The 18,480-nt window shown below is 33.4% G+C and overlaps 6 protein-coding genes across 6 annotated transcripts; 4 read left to right on the top strand and 2 right to left on the bottom strand.

The window, feature by feature from the left end:
• Nucleotides 1-2,102: 2,102 nt before the first annotated feature.
• Nucleotides 2,103-3,203, top strand: LOC130741250 (uncharacterized). The gene is made up of 4 exons (XM_057594095.1): nt 2,103-2,161; nt 2,359-2,442; nt 2,517-2,670; nt 2,877-3,203. The coding sequence occupies exons 1-4, from the start codon at nt 2,118-2,120 to the stop codon at nt 2,973-2,975; spliced, it is 381 nt and encodes a 126-aa protein (XP_057450078.1). The 5' UTR covers nt 2,103-2,117; the 3' UTR covers nt 2,976-3,203.
• A 4,012-nt stretch (nt 3,204-7,215) lies between these two features.
• LOC130741251 (uncharacterized) lies at nt 7,216-7,913 on the top strand. The gene has a single exon (XM_057594096.1). It carries the CDS (start codon nt 7,328-7,330, stop codon nt 7,664-7,666), a length of 339 nt encoding a protein of 112 aa, XP_057450079.1. The 5' UTR covers nt 7,216-7,327; the 3' UTR covers nt 7,667-7,913.
• A 235-nt stretch (nt 7,914-8,148) lies between these two features.
• On the top strand, nt 8,149-11,218 carry LOC130741249 (uncharacterized). Its single transcript, XM_057594093.1, has 2 exons — nt 8,149-10,780; nt 10,930-11,218. Exons 1-2 carry the CDS (start codon nt 10,229-10,231, stop codon nt 11,047-11,049), a joined length of 672 nt encoding a protein of 223 aa, XP_057450076.1. The 5' UTR covers nt 8,149-10,228; the 3' UTR covers nt 11,050-11,218.
• LOC130737316 (uncharacterized) lies at nt 9,326-9,967 on the top strand. The gene has a single exon (XM_057589066.1). It carries the CDS (start codon nt 9,326-9,328, stop codon nt 9,965-9,967), a length of 642 nt encoding a protein of 213 aa, XP_057445049.1.
• A 752-nt stretch (nt 11,219-11,970) lies between the features above and the next one.
• On the bottom strand, nt 11,971-12,630 carry LOC130735895 (fasciclin-like arabinogalactan protein 13). The gene has a single exon (XM_057587767.1). The coding sequence runs from the start codon at nt 12,628-12,630 to the stop codon at nt 12,013-12,015; it is 618 nt and encodes a 205-aa protein (XP_057443750.1). The 3' UTR covers nt 11,971-12,012.
• A 1,857-nt stretch (nt 12,631-14,487) lies between these two features.
• Nucleotides 14,488-15,276, bottom strand: LOC130735894 (uncharacterized). Its single transcript, XM_057587766.1, has one exon. The coding sequence runs from the start codon at nt 15,206-15,208 to the stop codon at nt 14,825-14,827; it is 384 nt and encodes a 127-aa protein (XP_057443749.1). The 5' UTR covers nt 15,209-15,276; the 3' UTR covers nt 14,488-14,824.
• Nucleotides 15,277-18,480: the final 3,204 nt, after the last annotated feature.

Here is an 18,480-nt window from a genome sequence, read left to right as displayed (position 1 = left end):
GAACCCTTGCTATCTTTGATATTATTTTCTATTTTTGAATAATTTAAAATGAAAATTGAAGATTTTGTTAATTTTTGCTACTAGATTTCAATCATTGATAAAAAAGAAATTGTTTTGGAATATGATAAGATAGTAATGTCTCAAAGCAAGCGGATGATAACTCTGACTCCATGGATGAAAACAATATGTCCAATGGAGTTTATGAAATTTCTCCGTTCAGGGCCACATGCTTCAGATTTTGAAGAAAAATCCTGATCTAAAGCTTTGTGGAAGCCTGATTCTGTGACATTTAAGAATAAAATGGAGCAGTATAGGTTCAATTTGTTGGATTGTATTGGAACAACCACTCATTTGCGGACTGAGCAAGAGGTGAATTCGATACTGCGGGTGGATTGTTAGTTATGTGGATGGAAAATTTATGAAGTCTCTAGAGGTGGTCGAATCAAAAGCGATGGATGGAGTTGAGCTTTGCTGGTTATTTTTTCTGTTTTATGTTGTATTGGGGGCAGAATTTTTATTGGCTTTCAAGATTTTGATTAATCAGGGGCAATGCTGCTATGTCTTTGTTCTATCTTTGTGAATCAAAGGCAATGCAATGTATGTACAAAGATCACAACTTTGGTCTTGGGTATATTGTTTATTTGAATTACATTGAATAAAAGCTATGATCTTTCTACATAGGATGATTGAGATTGGCACCGGGGAAGCAAAGGTGCTATTGGGCAGTTGGACAGAAAGATACTATGAAGAAGGGTCATGGAAGTCTCTTTTCCTTGAATGACACTTTGCAACTGCTCAAGGAATAACTTACACTGAGATAATCAAAATAAAATTTATATCCTTAGAAGAGGAAAACAATTGAATGTATCAACTATTAAACTGCTCTAAGATAATCAAATAGATAATCAAATGAATTAATTGAGAGGATCCACTCATAGCACTTTCTATTTTACTTTCTTTCAATAGATAATCAAATATCATAATTTTAAACGTCTAACTGTCTAAGTGCTAAATCAATGAATAAGGAAATTATATATTTATATTTATTTATTTCAAATTTTCAATACCTAATATACTAAACAAATTTAAATACATTAAATTTTCAAAAAAACAAAAACAAAAACAAAAACCCGTGCATTTGCACGGGCTATTTACTAGTTCCTTAAAAATATTATAACCAAGCGTATATTTATGCTTACATATCGAAAGTTAATTTGAACATAATATTAGAACTATTCTCTTCAAAATTTAAATAATTTTCTTTTACGTTTATAAGGATAAACAAATGTGTTTTTAATTTTTTTATAGTAATACAAAGTTAGCCGCGTGTATGCCATTGAAACTGGTAAAAATAAAATGAGCTGATTTTCTAGAGCCATTCCGGATATTATTTTGTTATTGATTCTGTTAAAATTAAGTATCTTAATATAGTATGTTAATATGCAATTGGTGTGATTTTTGGTAGGAAAGTGTTTTCATTAACCAATAAGTTACTTAGTTGAATTTCTTAAATTTAATGGTTCAATTGAATGGTATGCATGAAGAAAGATGTGTTTGGAGAGAGGTCTATTCACTTAATGTAATTTCTCAGCTTCAAGAGACCTCACCTAAAAGGTTGAAGAAGTTGTGTAACACTTGCGACTATTTAAAGAAAAAGAAATGGATTAGGGAAGTAAGCTTATAATTGTTAAAAATGAAAAGTGGTATTATAGTTATGATTCAAGGGATATTCATCTTGATCAATGAAAATTGGAAATAAGTAGATAAAAAAATTAGACCAACAATTGACCTTTTATTGGTATTGAAGCTAATATTTGCCTATTTATGGAGGCATTTTCTAAGTGTCTGGGAGCAATACAATATTGTATGTACTTTATTAATCTAGGATGAAAATCACGTGAGGGTAAATGCTCACTCCAAACGGCGTGTGTCTGTATGCTTGAGATGATTAGTCTTATTTGTGAATCATTAATTGAAGATGCTAAATCCTTGTTGCATTTGAATCGCCCTCCTTGAAGAGTCTCACTCATGGTTCATGCATCTATTATCATTGGAGACCTAGAGTGATGGAAAAAGCCAATGCTTGAAGAAAGTGAATGACTACTGACAAGAGTGAAATGGAGGGCTCTTTGAAAAGGAAACCCTGGAAGACTTGTACATGGTAGTTTGTGTGTACTTAGTCAAAGTGGTAGATTTGGTTCCAAAGCTATTTGAGCTCACTACATTTGACCTTGGTTACATTTTGGATAGCATTGTTCATTTCCTTTACCCGCTTTGTATTCAGCTGGGCTTTTAGGCCCATGGACCAAAAAAAAATCACTCACCCGTTTCATGTTTCGCTGTTTCATGCTCAAGCAGTAGCAGCTTTCACAGTTCGCATCACAGGTGCCCTCGCCCCTCATCCTCCGACCACCGCCGTCCCGCGACCCCGCCGCCGTACCGGTATGTGTCGCGTATGTATTTGTGTGAAATGGAGTCTCAATTGAATCTGATATGACTTTTTGTTCATTTTGCAGAGAGAGAGATAGAAAGATGAGTGGAGCATTTTGGGGAACGCGGGTTATGGAGATTGTGAAGAAGCACGATTCTGGAGGTCTCGTTTGGAAGAGAATCAAGCTCACTACCACCCGCAAAGCCAATGCTAAGAAGCGTCTCCTCCGCGTTTGGCAGGTATTCTGATAACCCCTTTCCCTCTGCCCTAAATTTCAATTTCAATTTCAATTTCCATTCAGATGCATTCATATTGTGTTTGATTTCATCTACACCAACTCATTGTTGTTCATGTTTTCTGTTTTTCTAATGTAAGAAGAATAATTGTGTGTTGTCAATGGCTAATGTTGTTATGACATTTTTTTTCCCTCTTTTTTACTTGGAAGAATGAAGCTGTCTTGAAGGCAACTTCTCAATCACCTCCTTCAATGAGTTCTTCTTTCAGTGCCGACGAAGCTATCGACAATGCTACAAAGAGTAATTAAGTTGAAAGGCATGTTTTTTTTCTCCATGATATTAGGCCCATCTGATATTTGTTTTGATTGTATTTTGGGTTCTCATTTCTCTGTTGTAGACTGTTGTCAAATGAGTAACCTGTTTTTGGGTGCATGATCTGCATACATGATGCAAGCTTGACTATTATATAATAACTAGTCATTGTAGTTAGTTAGGAGGTTTTGAATCAGTTATCCAATTATTAGTTAGTTGCTCAATTAGTTTTATTTCAAGTTAGTTATTTCGTGTAAACTAACTTACATATATATTGTTTAAATAATCAAGGTAAAGCAGGAAATTCATTCTGCTGATTCCTCGAATTCAATATGGCATCAGATGAAATTTTCTTCAGTTAGATAGCATTGCTTTAGTTTGCTCCTTCTTCATCCTTGAGAATTTTTCTTCTTCACTGGGATTTCCTCTTCTTCCATGGATGAACCTACAAGTCCATTCTTTCTTCATCCTTATGATAATCCAGGCATTTCCCTGGTTTCGCATAATCTCCGCGGTGACAATTACAGCTCTTGGTGTAGAGCTCTGCGCATGGCTCTCATAGCCAAAAATAAATTGGGATTTGTTGATGGCTCCCTCCCTGCTCTTCGATCCTCTGTTTCATTCCTGGCAGAGAAACAATAATATTGTTGCTTCTTGGCTTCTTAATTCCATTTCCATAGAATTCTCAGCTAGTGTTGTTTACTCCAATTCCGCTTCTGCAATTTGACGTGAATTGCAAGGAACGGTTTCATGGAAAGCATGAGTAACAATTTTGATGTGCCATTTGTGAAGATTATTTCTTATCTTGCTTGCTGCACACCTCTGTTATCTATTTTATGAATCTACGAGTTTGCGAGTTCCAAGTTGATACTTGATAGCTGCTATTGGGATTTTGGTTTCTAGAGCATCCTTGGAATTACTTGCAGCACTAACTTGGGTTTGTGGTTGTCTTCTGGTTTTGGACATTATGTATTGATTGTTGTACCAATGTCATGACCCCTGTTATTGAAGGTGGTAACAATTATGGAGATAAAACATGAACAACATTAAGGTTTTCGGCCTCAGACCATGGCAATAGTTGCTCATGCAGTGCAAAAACAACAAGCATGAGGGTTTCTTTAGTTTTCATTCAACCTTTCCAGGCTTTCCTTCACATGCAGTCACACAAAACAAAAACATGTTGCCGTCAATCACTTGCAAGTCGCAGACCAACCTGTTTGATCATCTTTTGTGTTGGCTCGCCATCCACATTTAGTTCACTATGTCTCTCTCTCTTCATTGGGGTGTCTGCCTTAAAGTTCCATCCTTTGAATCCTTAATTATGTGACATCTGTGACCAACTATTGTTCCATACAATTCCATCCCATCACCACATGCATTGCTCAGCTAATACTTCTCAGTGAAGGCACTGTGTTTATCGAACCCTACCGACCAACCAATAGCCAACCTCGTCAGGGAGGATATCATGAGATCGAAACGCCTAGATCCACCGCCCATCAACAAGCTACAAAGTAGTCCTCTTAGCAAATCTAAGGGTTGATCACATAGCACAATAGGCACATGAACACAACCTAGATGGACGTGTTCCAAGAACCTTCAACCTTTGGTCTATTTAGTAAAAATAATGGAAGAAGCGGAAGGTACACTCGTTAACCCCAAATTGACACCCCTTTTCCCTAAGTAACTTGGGCATGAGAGTGTCTTTGCAAGAACCACCTGTGGAGGGCCTAATATTCACAAAGGAGAAGAGCCTATAGAAAAATCAAGTTCGAGAAGTCCAATCAGAACCCCAAAACACCAGACCATCATCAGAAGTACCAAGTTCACCCTGTTCTCGAAGTTTACACCATGTTTGGGTGATTGATTGGATTTGTGCAATCATCTGCGTCAAAACATTAAAGATGAAGATTTTAATTTACTCATTTGCAAATCATCCATAGCTATTGCCATACATTTTAAAACAGGGAAGTCAGCCTTAATCACCCCGTGTAAGTAGTTGAAACTTGAAATAACTGACAGTGTGTACCCATTCAAAACTTGTGCTCCTTTACCAACAAGTTAAAAGTAGGTTCATGTTCGAGTTTTGCTGGGGAAAATCTCCGTTTAGAGAGCTATCTCCAATAGAATACAGATGTTTCCATTCTCCCTAAAGTACTGTGTAAGTTGTCACTGATGGCTGGGAACAAGTTGGAAAAATGGCAATCATGTCTGGTAGAATAATCACTGCGTTCGTCTTATTTCTTTATGATTTGAGGTGGGGGTAACATAAATCTCTGGTTAACATCTGGCCATTGACTGAACTGTTGCCGAACCCAACACGAAGGTTAACATAGTCAACAGACATTTGAAGACAGAGACAAGAAGAGTAGGTTTGGCGGATCTTATTCACGTCAATAATAGGATCTTTGCATGTGTAGCAACAGTTCATTAGATCTGTAAACTATTAAATTAAACGTCCAATCTTACCTAAACTACAAACTTGTCACGTACCTTTAATTGTTTGTTTTTCCACCATGACAGGGACATAAAAGTTTTTAAAAAGTGAAGCATATAATTTTCTTAACATAATCAAATATATTATAAAGTTTGTAAATCATCACATTTAATCACTCATAAATTAATTTTTTGAAATACTTGAGAGATAAGTAGAGGTGTGTTGGTCACCTGATTCTTCATTTTCCAAAATAACCATATTTAATGCCTTGATCTAATGCATCAAGAGAATTGTTAATTATGCCTTGTTCTAATTAATGCATCAAGAGAATTGTTAATTATGCCTTGCATTATGTGACGTCTTTTTTTTTTTTTTTGGTCAATGCATTATGTGACGTCTAGCAATTGAAGTTAGGTGCCTAACATCTGAGGGAAAATGAAAGAACTTGATTTTTTTTTAGAGATAATTTTTTTTAACAGAATTTACAATTTAACTAATCTAGTGTGTACCAATTTTAAATATTGTTATGCGTGTGAATCCTACTCACAGATCAATCTCCATGCAAAATAATAATATTAAGAAGAGTGTTAATTTCCGTATAGGGACGAAGAGATTAGAACACTACATTTTTTTTAATGGAAAGAACCTTCACTTTATAAGACACAAGCTGGCAGGCAACAAACATTATTTAAGCAATTTTTGTCACTAATACAAACCCCTTCTTAAATTAGTATATCATTGTCAATTTATAATCATATTATTACTTAGAAAGATAAAATGTGATATTTACTCTATAGAAAAGTACTGCTAACAACACACTTTTTTAAACACATTATTAACATACATCAATGTGCTTGGTTGAATTTTCAAAAATCATCACAAAATTTACTAATAACTGGGAGGAATATGTTAATTATTTTATAAATAGATCAATTATAAGGAGCGATAACAGAACAAGCCTCTCTAGAGTACACACACCTTATAGACACTTCCTTTTCTCTCTTAACTCCATTCTTTTTGAATTTGGATCCTCTCCAGCGGCTAAATGGTGCAGCAAGCATAAATGTTAGAGAAACTAAATGTGATTTAACACTTACTTTTTAGTTAAAATAATTTCAACCATTAGATGATTGAATCAATGGATGAAAATCTGCTGGAGGGGCTGGAGAAAGTATGGTGCAGGAGAGGATCCATATTCATTTTTTTTTATTACATTCATTATTATTATTTTGGTTACAAGAGGAAATCATTAATTCATTCATTATATATCATATTTATTAGTCTACGAGTCATTTCCTTTTTTTTTTAACTATACGAGTCATTTTCCTTTAAATCACGATGATGTCATAAATGTCATTATATATATTAAATTTAAATCAAATGAACTTAGGCTTTGTATTCTCTGTGCGTGTCTATTGAACGTTGAAATTCAAACCTTCCGACAAATTCATGGTTGAGAGTCCAGACATATATAGTAAGTTAAATGTCTTAATCACCGGCAACCCTAATAATTGACATTACTATATTTTTTTACATATTTTAATTAGTACTAATACTCTTTTAAATTTGAATAAAACAAAACTATGACAAATGGTGAAACAATAAGAGTGAACAGGCTATAATTTATTTAATTTAAAAAATGAAATTTAATGAGTCATTCATTAATCAAAACAATATTTTTAAGATCCTTTCTGGACTCTACTAAGTACAAGTATCCGTGAATCCTCTTCGCTCAGAATCTGAACCATACATTTTCTTAAATAGTTTAATGGTCTATTCAACTTTATGAATATAAATACCCAACTTTCTATTAGGAATCTACAGGGTATGTAGTTTTATTTTGTACCCTCAAAAGCAAGAAATTTTCAGGCCAAAGTTGAAGTAGATTTGAGGCTAATATACACCAAATTAGTCATGGGCAATTGCATGGAGACATGCACTTTGAGGAAACAAGATGCAATGAGGATGCAGAAGAAGCAGCAGCAAAAGCAAGAAGAAGACACAAAAACTAGATCAAGTGGATTTGTGAAGATAAATGACAGTAAAGGGAAAAATGGTCTGAGGATGAAAATTGTGCTGACAAAAGAGGAGCTCAAATGGTTGATGCTTCAACTGAATGAGAAAGGAGGGATGAAGCTGGAGAAAGTGCTGGGAGAGATAGAGAGAGGCAGAGAAATCAAAGTTGAGGGATCATGGAAGCCTTCTTTAGAGAGTATAGTGGAGGCTCCTGAATTGCCTGACATGGACAGATGATTTTCTCAGGCACAATTTCTTCTCTTTTTGTCAGCTTAGCATGTTTGGATTAGTTTCTCTTTGATGAGAAGCAATTATAAAACTCAGAAGCTATTCACATAGAGTTTGTCTTCAGGATCAATTGTAGAAAACTTTCCAAACATGCACTCTACTCTTTTTTTTTGTAATCAGTAGTGAGACCAACATTTGTAAATCTTAATTATGGAGAGAAGTTGAGGTAATGAGAAGCATCCAAGTTCTTCTTCCATTTTTACCAGATAGTATCTTTCAAGGAAGTACTTGATGTATTTTCTGCTGTTTGATGCAGAATTTTAGTATTTTTTTCTTCATAGTTTATGGTGATTGGGGAGTGAGTCTTATTAAGACGGTAATATCGCTCATTTTTTAGCAGAAAAGTTATTTTTAGCACGGAAGGTTTTCTTTAAGAAATGCTGCAATTCAGGTTTTTTTTGTAATTATTTTCAAGTTTATGCATTATCAGAAATTCTTGTTCGAAATTTGGTTTATATGCTATTGTTATCGGCAATTCCAGTTTTTTGTAATTATTACTTAGCTTATGTGTTATTAGATTCTGGTTTATGGAATTTATCAGAAATTTCAGGTTTATGTGTTATTGTTAATGGTGATGGTGAATTTTTTTTGAATTAGCAATTCTGGTTCATGCGCTTTTGGTATACTATTGTCTAATGGTGCAAATCAATATCAAGGACTATGAAGGTAGCAATTTGGTGTTATTGACTTAATGGTGTCAAATTGGTGTCGTGACCTATCACCAATCTCTAATTAAATTCCTTATTGAATTCCCTTCCAAGCATTCTTGGAACCATACATACATTATCATCTAAACTAGTTATTATAGCTAGACTCACTTATCAAAGAGTTAAAAGTTAAAACACCAAGTACAAGAATTGACATTTAATATCCAGTGAACAATTTATCAAAGAAATCCTTTTATGGATCCTTATATATGAATGCTCTAAACTGCTAACTGAGTGCATAAGTTGAAGAAGATAGGACCAGAGGCAATATCGTTTTTGCTAGTTGCTACCATGTCTACCACTCGAGTTGAGAAACAAGTGTCATTGAAACTTGTGGTTAAAAAAGAGACTAACAAAGTCTTATTTGCCGAGGCTGGGAACGACTTTGTGGATGTTCTCTGCAGCTTCTTAACATTTCCTTTAGGTATTGTGGAGGGGCTTGTGGTATTATAGCCTGTGCAAGTCTCATGCGACGTTTAGGCATATGTAGCTGCTCCGAAAGAATAACCCAATAGAAGAGTTGAAAAGCACACTTCTTTAGTTGGCGTGGTTAGTTATTATGTGCAAGTACACAGAGACAATTGGTCAAATCAAATTCCAGGTGTAGTAGTACTCGTAAATATAAAGATGGCATGAACCTAAAAGATGTTTTCCCTTCCCACGCATTCTTGGAACCATAATAGTACATGCATAATTCTAATAGGAGTAGTTATTAATTCAAACACCAAATTCAAGAATTGAAATTTAATAGTCAGTGAACAAATTAACTTACCGCGTGGGAATAAAGTGAACCTGCCCTTTATGCATCCTTATATATGGGTGCTCAAAACGATTAAATGAATCCAAAGAAGAAGATAGGAACAGCAAGCGAGTGTTTTTTTTTGCTATAGTAGCTACCATCATGTCTGCCGCTCAAGATGAGGAACAAGTATCATTGAAACTTGTGATTAACAAAGAGACTAACAAAGTCTTATTTGCTGAGGCAGAGAAGGACTTTGTGGATGTTCTCTGCAGCTTCTTAACACTTCCATTAGGGACCATTGCAAGACTTGTGGGGCAGTCAACCAATATTGGTTGTCTAAACTCACTCTATCAAAGTGTGGCTAATCTTGAGGTGAAGCATTTATCCACAGCTACATGCAAAGAAATGCTATTGCGGCCAAGGAACACATCGGAAGATTTCTGTAGAACCTTGAAACTTAACATTGATGACACTGAGCCCACAAAGTACTTCATGTTTCGCAGCTTTTTCTGTCGTTTGGATGACTGCGAGTCTTGTTATTGCTTGAGCACTTTCAAAAGTATAAGATGCCCATGTGGGAAACTTTTGCACCGTTCAGTTTTACTGAAAAGTTCCAATGTCAACTGTGATGGATTTGTTCAGCGTGGTGCCACTTTTATCATCACTGATGATCTCATAATCAGGCCAAACTCAATGGAAACAAGCTTTGGTGTGATCCAGAATTTTGAAATTAAAAACACAAGTTCAGTCAAGCAAATTACTGTCAATGTCACTAAGGAAAAGGTTTTGCTCTGCAGTTGATCTATCTTGGTTGATGATTTGTTCCTTCATATGCATATTTTGCTCTGTAATTGTGCTATTTCAATTATTTTTTTGATAGTTTTTTCTTCTATGTAGTTGCTGGATCTGCTTAAGTGTTCTCTCTTCTCCAAGTCAGCTCTGTCAGATTTGTTCTTAGAAACGAAACCATTCCTCCAACCAGAAAGGCTTTCAGCTTGTTGTTTTGTAAACAATAGTAATAATAATAATACTAATGGTTTCCAAATTAAGGTGAAACTATTTATGAGGAAATCAGATGGCAAGATAGTGTTTGCTCAAGGAGAAGAAGATTTTGCAGACTTTGTTTTTAGTTTTCTCACCTTCCCTTTGGGCGGCGTTGTGCGAAAGTTTAGGGGTTATTCTTCTCTGGGAAGCATTGATGGATTGTACAAGAGCATGAATGATTTAAATGGATGCAAATATTTTACGTCAGATGATATAAAGAATCGGCTTGTTGATCCTTTCATTGCCTCTCAGTTCAAATTAAGCAAGCAGATATTACCAATCAAGGAACCGCCACTTTTACAATATTATTATCATAATGTTTATGATGATTTAATAACTGCATCCAGTGAAAATCAAGCTTTAAATAGAGATCGTTGTCATTTAGTTGATCCCAAATCATCTACGGGAAGTAATGGAGGTGGCTATGTGAAGGGACCAGCTGTGTTCATGGCTACAGATGACTTGGTTGTATTACCAATGACTCCAAGCTCAGCTTTGTCTTTACTTGATAGTTTGCAAACTCCTCCTACTGAGCTTAAGGAGAAAATTGTCACCATTGGCTTCAATGAGGTGAGGCCAGTATTAGCTTTGTTGTTACATCATATTCATATGGTTGTGTGTTTGAAAGTTATGTCTCACTATATCTAGACTAAATTTAATTACTTGGATTCATGTACTGTGGCAGTTAATCATTTTACAATGTTGCGTTGGTGGTGCAGGGTTGCAGCATATTGAAAGCAGCTTTGACCTCAAAATCAGCTCTAACAAATGGTCTCCGCCATTTGATAACTCAAGTTAAAGAGGAGAAATGTGCGTACACATTGCTAGGTGTGTGTTAAAGATTGTGGCTTCAAGTTAAACTTGTAATGGGCCACAATACTAGATCCTACTATTGTGTTCTGGTTGTTGTTCTTTTTGTACCGCCATTCAAGCTCTTTAAACTTTGGTTATTACTAGTTCTGAATTTTGAATGGAAAGACATGTCTTCTAATTTATCTGCAAGAGTTTTCCCCCTTGTTTTTTCCCTCGACCCAGAGTGTATTTTATTTCTCTTTTTTTCATGTTGGTTAGACTGTCTTAGACATCTTGGAAAATTTGAATAGCATACCAAATCACTACTTAGCTGTGTTTATGTGGAACTAGATGACAATCAATTTCAATTTTATGATAACATAATATCCTAGGCCCTTGAAACTTAATCTAGATGCGTTGTTATTCCTTAGCGAAACTTTGCTACTTGCCCCAAGTCGAGTTCTCTTCGTTGTTTACGAGATATCTTTCAAAGAATCTAAAAGGCCAATGCCAGAAATACAAAGAACAACAAAATAAATAGAAATTCATCACTTGTTCCTCATAATTGTTTCGATCCATAGCTTGTCGGAATAGTTGACTGTCATTTTACATGTTGGTGCTCCCACTAATGTGGTTATAGTGTTGTCGTTGATGGTGCTGATAGAGGTGTCAAAATAAGTTGGTTGATGATATACCTAACTCAGTAAACCATTTGATGTAAAAGCTAGTTAATTAATTATTAGTTACAAAAGTATTATAGACAATTTGATATACTTTAAACATAATATGTACTCTTATTTATTTTTACTCTTAATATGACTAATCTAAAAGTTTAATGTATCATAAAATTGCAATGTAAGAAACGTTTAGTATTTCTAAAGCTTTTGATAATCTTCCTTAACATAACTAAATATGTTTCATACATTTTTAATTTTAATAAATAGTTGATAATTAATGATATTGAACATGATAAAATACATATAAACGGAGTAATAAAAAAGAAGTGCTTTTTATGACTTAAGAAATTGAGCTGGAGGAGGAAATTCATCTCCAACAAGTTCCAAAGGAAACAACACCTCATCCACTTCGTAAATCGCCAAAGGAAATTGTTGTCTCATAATATTTGTTATAGGGGTCGAGACCACGCCAGTGGCCACATTCACTTGGTTCCCATGGTTGGTAAAGTTAAGCACCCAAGAACCTTTTTTCTCAGAAGCTAGTGTCATCACTGGGTTTCTCATTGTTCGGAGATCAGAGATAGTGTAATACTTTGGGGCGACATGGTAGAGAAAGAACTTCAATTTTTGATCATCTGTGAGGTCGCTAAATGTCCTGGGGTTTAGGTGTTGGAAGGCATTGTCAGTGGCTGCAAAGAGGGTGATGCCCTGTGAATTGGAGTTTAGTTGGCTTTGGATTTTGGTGAGTAGTTGGAAGTCCTTTAAGAGAGTGAAAAGGGTGATGAGAGTATGTGAGCCTTTTTCTAGTATGACTGTAGTCAAATTCAACGGGCTGGAGGGAGTGAGTGTCGGGCCTGGGGCTGGGGCTGGCGCTGGGGCTTGGGCTTTTGTTTGAGAAGTGAAGAGGAAGATGAAGGTGAGAAGAATGACACAAAGAGGTTTGGAGGCCATGTTGATGCAGTGAGATGGGATGTTTGTGGATAAAGTGAACAGGTAGTATTTTTATAGGAAAAAAGGACAGCATTCTGGAAATAAATTCCAATAAAGATCAAGTCAAACTTAATTAATACTTACCATAACATAATTGTATTGTAATTGATATATGAAATAATAAATATTAAAAATTGTTTCAAAAATATTATTGAAATGATAAACACTAATATTATATTATAATATTATTTTTTGATATTCACATCTGGAAGTCATAAGACTAATTTTCTTGAGGCTCATAGATTATATTAAGTCACTTAAATCTTACCTAACAAATAATTTTGCACACAAGCATAACATTATGATAACATTTTTTATTGAAATAACTTGAGTGTGAAAGTGAATGAGTGCATTACAATTGATTGGCAAATAAACTAGAAAATACACAATGAAATTAATATAAAATTTAGTACTTGTTATTATTAAGTAAAATCGTTATTAAATATGAAAATTGCATCAATGATAATTATTCTAAAAACATGAAAATATAATAAAAGATAATCATACTAGAAATAATTAGGTAATAGGCATTATTCTAATTAATTTGATTCCTTGTATCATAAATTTCACAATTATTTAATTTTCCGATGTAGCAAAAAAATAAATTTCACAATTATTTAAAATAATCATTATCATCTTTGGATAATAAAAAAATTATTTGAGAAAGGTAAGTAATTATTACTTTAATTAAGTTTAAAGATAACCTTAAAAAAATATTTTTTTGTTACAAGAGGATAGGTACCTAAAAATAGATATTTGAAATAAATAATTATTAAATCCTAACTACTTAAAATACTAAAATTTTAATTATATTAACTCATTAAAAAATTATTTTTAATAATAAAATTACAAAAAAGTGCTCAAGGAATAAATAAAAAACTAGAAAATGACTAAATATGAACAATTATATACAATTTTTTTATATGTGATAATAATCTAAATATTAAAATTAGACGTTAAAAATAAAAATAAGTAGTAATTATTATTTTTAAATCAAAAGTAATTAATTGTTAATTAAATATTAAAATTAGTCGTTAAATATAAAAATAAGTATTAATTAATTTTTTAAATTAAAATTAATTAATTTATAATTATTACTTACCATTTATTTGAGAAAAAAATTAATTAATAATTAATACTTATCAGGACATAAGTTTCGTGTTACTTATTAATGAAATATTAAATACTAAAATTATTTTATTACAAAATTATTTATTAAAATAACTTTAGAGAGAAATATGTCAAAGATATATATTAACAAAAAAGTGAGTGTGAAACTAAGCGCGAGTCAGCTCGGCTCATTTGTACTTGGCTTCCCACGAGCTGAAAAAAAAGTTAGTTGAGTTAAGCTAGTTCATTTTTTAGTGAACCTCTAAAATCACAACCTGACCACAAACTGGTCGTTTATGTGAGCGGGTGCTCTTTTTTATTTTAAAAAATAAAAATTGACAAAAAAAAATCTCAAAAAGTACTAAAAAATCATAAAAATGTGAGGAAAATATAAATTTTCAATGCATCACAAAAAAATATTTTAGAAATAATGACTCATTATTTAAAAAAAGTGCTCATGTTGTTATAAATAAAACATCTTAATTATTTTTATTGACTCCAAAATATAAATAAAAACGAGCCAGCTCGGCTACCCCGAACCTGTTTAGCCCATCAAACAAGGCACTGCCAAAAAAGGTGGTCTAGATCTTCCATCGGTGATTAGTGCATCACTTCTACTGCACGTAGCAAAACCTTAGAACTAGAACACAATTGGATGAGAGAAGTGGAGTCACAAAGCCATAATTGACTAAGGAAATAAAACACCAAAAAAATCAAACACCACATCTTAATCAATTTTAAATAACCTGGAACTCAACTTCCATTTACAACACTTTCAATTTTTCCATGGCTATTTTATATTTTTACAATAACAATTTCAATTTCCATATATAAGACTTGTTTAGCAATGCTACACAACTCAAAATCTTTATGATGCTTTGCCTTTGCTCCATGTCCACGCTCCCACCTCACATACCCAATCCCACACACCTCGATCACGCCATATATCATGCATAACTTCATGTGTCATTAGTTCACTGCATGCTTCACTACTACAAATTTAACATTATCATTGGAGCAAGAACTTTGGCAGTGAAACATTGTTTCAAGTAGAGAAAACAGTGACTCGGTTCAGTGGGATGTCCACAAGCTCACGAGCAACATCCTTGAACTCGAGAATTCCTCCTTCTTTGCATTTTGATAGCAACCTAGCTGCTTCTTCCTTTGTCATCTTTACTTTCACTCTAATCCCTCCTTTAATTTCTCCTGATTCGGTACTTTTCACCAAGTCCTTGTCATCTTTTTCTCTCAGAATGGCATGTTCTGAATCCGCAAACCGGACACTTTTCTTCACTGCCTGGCTTGGCAGAGGAGATATCTTTTCTGTTAACTTATCTCTGTATATTTCCTCTCTGTCTTTGAGTAGCTCTACTAATTTTTCATCTGAGGTTTTCCTACTAATTAGGCAAGCAAACATGGCGAGGATCATGTTTTTTTGAAAGAGTGGGAAGAAAAGAAGGATTAAGCTGAAGGTTGATGCACATATGGACACACAGAAGAGTGAATATATAATGAATTTACGCGAGGATAAGCATGATGGAGCTCTTTTCTGTGGGCCACAAAGGGTCATGGATTAATTACATCTTGCTGCTTAATTGGTGACCTAAACTTCAAGGCAGATGGAGCTCTTGTCTGTTCCCATATTAGTCAAGCTTTAAATTGATGGTCACATTTATTAATTACACGGTCCCTCCACCATGTTCTAATTTACTAAAGAAAATTGAAGCTTTTCCATTTTTTAGTTTAAAGTAGAGACAATCATATTTGAGTTGTGTAGACTTTTATAAGCCTAAAATTCTTCTTACCAGGTATCTAACGCAATTACTTTGAGATTTAAATCCGAAATATCCACTTAAGCTAAAGTAACTCCATACTAGTTGATCTACCCAATCAATTGTAAAGTTGGCTCCATTTTGTGTATATAATTATATACTCCTATATATTAAGTGACACTGATGTCTAACAGTCTATATAAATGCCCAATGTTGAAAGGGTCAAAATAATCAATACTCTTTAAGACTTTGAAAGATTTATGAATCATCGAATTGAATACTTTAACGACCTCTAGTTTGGCCCGTAATTTTTGAGAGTGACATATATCTGTTAGAGCCACACATAGTTGCTTGATCTAATCCTGCATTGTAATGTTTTTTGAAGCCTTTTGCCTTTCTTCGATCTCGATGTCTATTGTCTTACTTAGGTACCGCGAATGACTCGTTCAACAACGTACTTTTTACTGTAAACTCTACCTATTTACTAGGCAATATCCTTTTTGAAACATCCAGAAGGTTTGAAGCCACTAATAGATAGGAAGTGCTTCCATTTTTCCGGTATGTACAAAGGGGTTCCCTAATCTTTAGTCAGAGACTAATCCCTTTCAAGACAGAGATTACCGGAGTACAATCTCTACCAACAAATTATTTTTCTCATACACACCATTAAGATTTGAGCTCTTACAAATGCTCAAGGAGCTTAACTATTTACCAAAATCTGTTTGGACGTTGTTGCACAAGAATTGTTTCAATGAAAGACTACAAATTGCAATATTGCATTATATGTATATACAAATTTATGAAAAAAAAGCCAAAGAAGCTAACAGACAGAAGGAGTTGATATTTGAAAATTGTTTAGCTAAAAATTCTACTATTTTCTAATCACCCCTTTCTTCTTCTGTTTGATAGTGAAGACCAAAGTTATGGAACATGCTGGGAAGTCAAGAGAGACAAATTAATGAGTCATGCAGAAATTACTCAATATGGTTTGGGTTCAAATTGGGCTGGGCGAGACCAAGTCAATATTATTAAGTTTTACAACCACCATATGCTTTTAATAACTTCTAGAAACAGAACACTTTATGTCCTTATCAAAAGTATATTCATTTCAATATGATTTTCAATAAACTGAGCATGAAATAACCTCCACATCTGGTGCATGGGGCTATGAAATATGTACCTTAATAGAGATCGTTCAGAAATCAGAAATATACATAGTTTCAAGCAGGGCCGACCCAACACTAAACAAGACCTAAAACAAATTTTAAAAATTTTAAAAGGGAGGCATTTTTACCTAAAGAAATATTTATTTATTAAAACTTTTGAGGCCTTTTTTATTTAGTAAAAAAAATTGGAGGCCTTTTTTTACTTGGTAAAATAAAATAAAAAATTGAAGGCCTAAAGCCCTTGCTTGGGTGGCTTGGCGCTTGGGCCGGCTCTGGTTTCAAGTAAAAGAAAATTTTAGCAGATAATAACCTCATTGATAATTTTTGTCCTTAGAAAAATTATTTGAAATAAGGACTCATGGTCATGGGTTGAAGAGTTTACTCATGGGTCCTTATTTCAAATAAAAAAAGTTTTTGACCAATCAAAAACTATGATTTTTTTAAGAGACCAATTTAGGCACCCATATATTAGTGACTAAATAAAAACATATTTAACCCAAATAAAATATTTGAAAGTATAATGTTCTTACACGAACATGGAGGTCCTAAATCTAGAGTTTTGTGCATCCATTGTTTGGTATCTAGAGAAAACCTAATTTATTATAAATGAGGGTCTATCTTTTATAAATCGGCAATGACTCTAACCCTTAGCCTATTACAAAATGAGTCTTACAACAACTTAATGGACCTTTAGTCAAGACTAGCCCAACTCGCTAGGATTCTGTATAAATCCTACGAGATGGACCCGCTCGAGACAATCGCTCCTTTCTGTGTAGGTCGAGCCCCGCGACACCGGTCCATATAATTTAGTAACCTAAAGACTAATATTGAGATTCATATATGTTTTTTGCTACTTAATGGACCTAGGAATATGTTGAGGCCTTGTTTGGACAAATGTTTCATCCTTTCGACACACAATTCTTCTGTTGCGTATAGTATAATCTATATATATATGTAAAGCACACTTGTGTTTTTGCATGCAATTAATGTATTAAACCATAAAAGCTCACATACCTTTCTATTAAATACATTAAAAAATAAAAAAATTAATAAACTAAAAACTGAAAAAATTTGTATTATAAAATCTATATATATATATGTAAAGCACACTTGTGTTTTTGCATGCAATTAATGTATTAAACCATAAAAGCTCACATACCTTTCTATTAAATACATTAAAAAATAAAAAAATTAATAAACTAAAAACTGAAAAAATTTGTATTATAAAAACCTATTCAACTACTTATATTAAATAACAACATTCATAGACTTAAAATTGACTTGAGCTTTGCATTTGACAAATTAAAAAAATCAAAATTAAAAACAAAATAATATTTATTAATAAATAATTTAGATAAAATACTTTTAAAATAAAAAATTTTCTAACAATATATATCTATCTATATTGTACTTGGGGCTCTTATTTCCCAAAGTAATTATATATATATATATATTTGGTTTCTCAAAAAAAAAAATTTATCTATCTATCTATCTATTAGTAAAGCTCACTTGAGCTAAGTATTAAGTATAAATACCCATGAGAACCTACATACATTAGTAAAAAAACTGGTGTTTTAATGAGATAACTTAATGAGTGAATGAACGGGTAGTGGAAACTTGTGCACTAATGATTTCAGTTTTAAACTTAATAAATATCAAATGTATAAGCAAAAGAGTAACATCCATGCCAAAAGTGTAACAGACCACAAAGTTATATCTGCAAATGGTTTTAGCACAGTACCTTAAATTAAAATCAAATTTAA

This window comes from Lotus japonicus, chromosome 2, assembly GCF_012489685.1.
Source record: "Lotus japonicus ecotype B-129 chromosome 2, LjGifu_v1.2".
NCBI classification, from domain to species: domain Eukaryota; kingdom Viridiplantae; phylum Streptophyta; class Magnoliopsida; order Fabales; family Fabaceae; genus Lotus; species Lotus japonicus.
This window is presented reverse-complemented; position numbering and strand designations above follow the sequence as displayed.